The following is a 6,647-nucleotide window of genomic DNA, read 5'->3' as shown; positions in this document are numbered from 1 at the left end:
GCTCCTTTGGCAGGCAGAATAGAGCTTTTATTGAGGATATTTCTGAGGTAACCATCAGGGACCAAATCGCAGGGATTGTAAAAAATAAAAAAAACTTGAGCCGAATCACTCCGCCCCCCCCTTTTTTTTCATTCTCCCTCGTTTCATTTCTGCGAGACGGAGCAGCAGAACAGCTTACGAACCAACGGAGTCCCCAGCTGCAGGCAACAAGGCGAGCAGAATGCAAGGAATCCATTCCCTTATCTTTGACAACCGGCACAACTCACAGAGAACGTAGAGAGGGAGAGAGACAGACAGGGAGAGAGACAGACAGGGGGAGAGACAGACAGGGAGGACAGAAGGAAAGAAAGTGAGGCAAAGCGAACACCGAGAATTTAAAGGGCTGCTCCTGCAGCATCTATGAATGAAGGTTGAGACACCAGGCTTTCCAGCAGCTGTCCCAGGTGTCTGACCGCCCACCGCCTACCTCAGGCTGCCGTAACAGCCCCCCTACATCTGGGGGAGAGAGGGAGGGGGAAAGGCTGTGGACCAAGGAGAGACGGGGAGACAACCCAGAAGGAGGACAGAGCGGCCGGCCGTTTGAGCAGAGACCCGGTCCTGCCCTCGCCTGTCGGGCTACCTGTCGAGAGGCCGCGGCCATGGTGCCTGGAGCCGCTCCGGTACCTGGGGCCCCGCTACCCAGCCCCGGCGCCCTGCTTTGCCTGGCCCTGCTGCTCCTCCCGGGGTCAGTGGAGCCCGCGGTGCCCCTGGAGGACTTCTACCCGTACGGGCCAGATTGGGGAGACTCCCAGACCGTCTCCCAAGACGACGGTGGCTCGGGGCTGCTGGAGGTCTCGGTTGCCTTCCCCTTCTTCGGCGACAGGCACTCTGGACTCTACGTGAGTGTTGCTAGAAAACGTGCTCTTTCATTCATGCGAAACACGGTGCTTTCGGTGGTATGTGGGAGAGTGTGTGTGTGTCCGCGCTTTGGACAAACCAAAGTGTTTTGTTAACTGTTTGATATCAGTGTATGTGTGTGTGTGTGTGTTATTGTACCCACCCCCATGGCAGGGACTGCAATCCACTCATCCCTCCACCGTGGTTTTCCCTGCATGTGCAACCCTCTCCCGTGCTCACACACACGCTACCAAAACACACACACAGCCAACACACAACACAAAAACACACTCATGCGGTTGGTATCTGTTGTCAGTCTGTTGTAAAACATGTTTGGGTAGGTGCTGTAAGAAGAGAAACTGATGGTGCTTCTGAGAGAAAGAAAGACAGCCTGTTCTTTCAACAGTTAGTTATTTGATTGTAAAATTGTGCTTTGGCAAAATGCAAAAAAATGTAATGGCAATAAAGCAAATTGAAAATGTTAATGAAAAGTGTTCAGCTACATTGAGAGAAAGACAAGAAAAAAAAGAGAGGAAGAGAAAGAGCTGGTTTGAGTAGGTTCCGTGGTTTGACAGGGGCCTGGTCTCTCCACCACGCTGCACTGTGCTTTGATCTGAGCTTGTCATGTTTGGACTTCAGTTCAGTTCCAACACATGGAGAGCCAAAGCCCCTTTAAATCAACACCACCTGTTAGAGCTGTGCATCCATCTACCCAGGCTCACCCTTCACCTCCTCTCCCTCTCCTCACTCTCCTCTATCTCTCCCTCCTCTCTTCCCTATCCTCTATCTCCCTCCTCTCCCTTATCTCCCTCCTCTCCCTCCTCTCCCCTATCTCCCTCCTCTCCCCCTCTCCTCTATCTCCCTCCTCTCCCCCTCTCCTCTATCTCCCTCCTCTCCCCCTCTCCTCTATCTCCCTCCTCTCCCCCTCTCCTCTATCTCCCTCCTCTCCCCTATCTCCCTCCTCTCCCTCCTCTCCCCTATCTCCCTCCTCTCCCTCCTCTCCCCTATCTCCCTCCTCTCCCCCTCTCCTCTATCTCCCTCCTCTCCCCCTCTCCTCTATCTCCCTCCTCTCCTCCCTCTCCTCTATCTCCCTCCTCTCCCACTCTCCTCTATCTCCCTCCTCTCCCCCCTCCCCTATCTCCCTCCTCTCCCACTCTCCTTTATCTCCCCCCTCTCCCCCTCTCCTCTATCTCCCTCCTCTCCCCCATCTCCCTCCTCTCCCCCATCTCCCTCCTCTCCTCCTCTCCTCTATCTGCCTCCTCTCCATCTCCTCTTCCCCTCTCCTTTATCTTCCTCTCCTCTCCCCCTCTCCTTCGCGACCCACTTCCTCCTCCCCCTTTCTCCTTTTTTTAACCCCCTGCCAGCCCGGGACAGGGTGAGGCTGAGCTACCATGGCAACAATGAGCCTGGTCAAGGGTGAGTGTTCTAATCTAAGCCTCCTGCCTCTAGCTGGATGCGGAGGCGTGTATTCGAAGCAGGGTGAGGTCAGTGTCCCAATACGGTGAGTGACACCAATGAAGCCAGACAGACAGAGACACGGTCAGTCCAAAACCTCAGAGCAAGCCCTGACATGCCTAAAGCTGTGCATCCTGAATTATAATGGCGGATACTGTTACATTTCATGTGTAGGTATGTACGCTAGCGGTTGACCAGGGGATTTACTGCCCTGCCTGAGAATGTGACGTCTGTCACGCCCTTTTGATTCCAGATTCTGTTACGGTGATGCAATAGGAGGCGCTTGGGTGTCATTTGTAGTTATTGGTGGCTATACGGCCATCCCAGGAACCCCAGGCCTACCGAGGGGTGTTTATATAGGAGGCATCTGTTCAATCTGGAGGACTAATTACATGACAGAGGTAACATTTTGTTTTTAATTAAATGTCCCAATGTGTAATTTGCTATGCGCTGCCAAGAACCACGCTTACCATCGATTAATGCTGAGGAAGTAAATGCATTTCCAGATGAGGTAAGGCCAGTCTCAGGTTGCCGTGGTACAACTCTGATCTCAGGTTTGATTATTATAGATATGGGGTCTAAGGTGGTCCAGTGTTCTAAGGTGGTCTAGGGTGGTCCAGTGTTCTAACGTGGTCTAAGGTGGTCCAGTAGTCTAAAGTGTCTAAGGTGGTTCAGTTTTCTAAGGTGGTCCAGTGTTCTAAGGTGGTCCAATGGTCTAAAGTGTCTAGGTTGGTCCAGTGTTCTAAGGTGGTCTAAGGGGGCTCAGTGTTCTAAGGTGTCTAAGTGGTCCAGTGTTCTAAGGTGGTCTAGTGTGGTCCAGAGTTTTCTAAGGTGTCTAGGATGGTCCAGTGTTCTAAGGTGGTCTAAGGTGGTCCAGTGTTCTAAGGTGGTCCAGTGTTCTAAGGTGTCTAGGGTGGTCCAGTGTTCTAAGATGGTCCAGTGGTCTAAGGTGTCTAGGGTGGTCCAGTGGTCTAAGGTATCTAGGGTGGTCCAGTGTTCTAAGGTGGTCCAGTGGTCTAAGGTGTCTAGGGTGGTCCAGTGGTCTAAGGTGTCTAGGGTGGTCCAGTGTTCTAAAGTGGTCCAGTGGTCTAAGGTGTCTAGGGTGGTCCAGTGTTCTAAGGTGTCCAGTGGTCTAAGGTGTCTAGGGTGGTCCAGTGGTCTTTTTTTAATCCATCAATAATAATATAGATATGAAGTCCTAAATGGCAACCTACAGTGGCCCCAGAGTTGATGCACTACACAAGGAATAGGGTGATATTTGGGACTACAATGATAAGCAAGAAGGCTGCAGGAGATGAACCGGTGCAAGTAAGTAAGGAAATTAGCAAAATAATGACGAGAGCCGAGTGAGGCTGGACCAGTATTTATGGATCACAGAAGACCTCAAGGACTGGGACAGCCAGGCACTTGAAAGTACAGTAGAGCTGCGTCTTCTGTTAACTGAATCAGTTAGAACGTCTCCACCCCCGGACCACAAATGCCAAACGATGATTGGTTTCATCTCGCTCTCTCAATTTAGTTCAATCCAAATGAACTTCACTGGCATAGAAAACAGGTTTACATCAACAAAGAAAGTAAAATAAACTGCACACAAAATGAAATAAACAATTAGACACATTCCACTCACAAAATAATCTATCTTGGTCTGTGCCTGTGTATCTCTCCCTCTCCTCGGCCAAGCGACGAGGCTAGCTTCCGTCCTGAAACGGAAATGCAGATAGTCTGTTTCATTACAAACTGAGGCTGACGTCTCGTCGGTAATGTCCTCTGCTGGGAGGAGTTGCATGAATCCACGTAGAATCTGGAGAAACAAGCCCTTTGAGGAGGTCTCCTTGTCTTGTAGTATTATCCTAATGCATCCCCTTAAGCTATCTGCTTTATATTGGTGTGTTGTTGTACACTATTCCCTTCCAAGATGCCTTAAAGGTTAAGTTACATTTTCACACATGGCTTTATGTCCCCCCATTCATTCCCAAAACCTTTTCAACTTTTTCATTGTTGGTAGATCACAGAGAACGTCTCCTTTAACCAGTTCAACCAACGATGTAATCGCTTGAATGGGCCGATAAATGGACCGAAAATAATGGTGGCAATTATTTAGTGCAGCGGCATCCTTGAAAATGTGATTACGATGCTGTCTGAGTTGGTTTGCAGCATTTCGGAGCGTTTTATAACACGCTTAGATACATTTTCATAATGTAATCCAGTGAAAGGTGATGACTTAGAATGGGAGGACATTCTCTGTCAACTATGAGCACAGTAAAATAAGATCATGTTTTCTTAAACGTCACTTTTTACCCTATTCCTCCTCCTCCTCCGTCTCTGTCTCCTCCTCTACTTGTCCTGACTCCTCTACCTGTCTTGACTCCTCTACCTGTCTTGACTCCTCCTCTACCTGTCCTGACTCCTCCTGTACCTGTTCTGTCTCCTTCTCTATTTGTCTTGACTCCTCCTTTACTTGTCCTGTTTTGTCCTCCTCTACCTGTCCTGACTCCTCCTCTACTTGTCCTGACTCCTCCTCTACCTGTCCTCACTCCTCTACTTGTTCTTACTCTCCTCTAACTGTCCTGACTCCTCCTCTACCTGTCCTGTCTCCTCTACCTGTCCTGTTTCCTCTACCTGTCCTGTCTCCTCCTCTACTTGTCCTGACTCTTCCTCTACCTGTCCTGTCTCCTCCTCTACTTGTCCTGACTCTTCCTCTACTTGTCCTGTCTCCTCCTCTACCGCCTGTCCTGACTCCTCCTCTATCTTCCATTCTCCTCCTCTACCTGTCCTGACTCCTCTATCTGTCCTGACTCCTATCAATTCGGTAATCCCAGCAGGATCTGTCTCTACCTCTCCCACTCTTTCCTCCTGTACCTCCTATTTCCTGCTTTAAAAAAATATTTTTCAAGTATTATTGTTTATTTTGCAAAGGCATTTATCCAGAACAATCCTCTTCATCCTCCTTAAAACCAACCCCTCCCCCTCATTCTTCCTCCTCCCCCCTCCTTCTCTTCCTACTCCTCTTCATCATGATAACCCACTAGAGGTCCTCCGAGTTGACCCCAGTCCAGCTGGACTATCTGCTGCCTTTAACAGAAGACAGATGCATCTGCAAACTGCTTTATGGGCGCAAAACAATGCAACCCTGGGATGAACTGATGTTACGGGGGGCTGACGGGCATGAAAAGAAAAAGAAAGCATGGAGGAGGAGATCCAGGGAGAAAGCAGTAGAGAGGGAGAATGAACTGTGCGGAGATAGACCCTGTAAAGCCCATCTCGGAGGCTGAGCGGAAATGCAGATAGTATGTTGTTTCTCGTGATTTGTTGTGTTTACAATGAGTCACATGTTATGAGCAGCAATTATGTTTGTGCTTGAGGGGAGAGGACAACAGAGGATGTTGTTAAGGACAGAAACAGAGCCGTAACTTCTAAAAGAGAGGGAGGGAGCGAGGGAACAGGGGGAGAGCGAGGGAGATATATAGAGAGAGCGGGAGAGAGAGAGAGAGACAAAGGAAAAGAGGGAGGGAGGGAGGCACATCTGCTTGTGCTCATCCCAGCCAAGCACTTCAACACTTCTACATTGTGCAACAGCCTCATCCTTTCTTTGGAGACAGTATCTATACTGTTAGATGCCGATGTAACGTATAGGCTGTGTATTTGTGTATCAGTGTTTGTGTGTGTCTGTGTGTGTCTATAATGGCTATGCAATACACGTGCGAAAGATAACTAAGAAAAATAGTTTATATCGAACGGACACACCAGTTCATAGTGAAGGATCTGGTTCATAGTGACAGTTCATAGGGAAGGAACTGGTTAATAGTGCCAGATCATAGTGAAGGAACACACCAGTTCACCAGTTCAAATTTGTAATGTTCATATGCTAGAATAAATTAAATAAATCATGGTCAATTACAGAACACTGTGTGTGCATGTTATAAAAGTTGCATAGAAGTGACATACTGTAGAGGTGTTACGATATCATATTCATCAGAGCCCATCTCCAGAACATACAGAGGCCTTATTGTCATTTTAGCAAAGTTTCCATTAAATGAGTTTTAATTATTATGAATGGATTGGATTATAATTAATGGAAATATTTAAATACAAATTACAAACATATCTTTAGGGCTAACTTGAATACACTACAGTTGTGCATTTCCTCCTGTGGAAATCCTCGCAATGAGGGTGATCAAATTGAATGTAATCTGTAAAGGGCAAATTAGAGGTATGGATAAGGGCTAATAGACATGCGTCCTAAATGACAACCTAGATTGTTACTGTGCCCTACTTATATAGTAAACTATGAAGGGAGTAGGGTGCAATTTGAGAGC

The 6,647-nt window shown here is 48.2% G+C and overlaps 1 protein-coding gene across 5 annotated transcripts in view; it reads left to right on the top strand.

Moving 5' to 3' along the window:
- The window catches only part of sned1 (sushi, nidogen and EGF-like domains 1), a 41,450-nt gene continuing 34,803 nt past the window's right edge, over window positions 1-6,647 (top strand). For 3 of the 5 annotated variants that reach the window (XM_020049379.2, XM_020049380.2, XM_013134876.3), the window contains exon 1: window positions 7-878. In XM_020049379.2, coding sequence (XP_019904938.2) covers window positions 639-878 — 240 coding nt within the window. In that variant the 5' untranslated portion in view covers window positions 7-638. Of the gene's footprint in view, window positions 879-6,647 lie in introns of all 5 variants that reach the window. The other 2 variants (XM_034293895.1, XM_020049381.2) reach the window with 1 other exon arrangement.

This window comes from Esox lucius, chromosome 8 (assembly GCF_011004845.1).
Source record: "Esox lucius isolate fEsoLuc1 chromosome 8, fEsoLuc1.pri, whole genome shotgun sequence".
Taxonomy (NCBI): Eukaryota; Metazoa; Chordata; class Actinopteri; order Esociformes; family Esocidae; genus Esox; species Esox lucius.
This window is presented reverse-complemented; position numbering and strand designations above follow the sequence as displayed.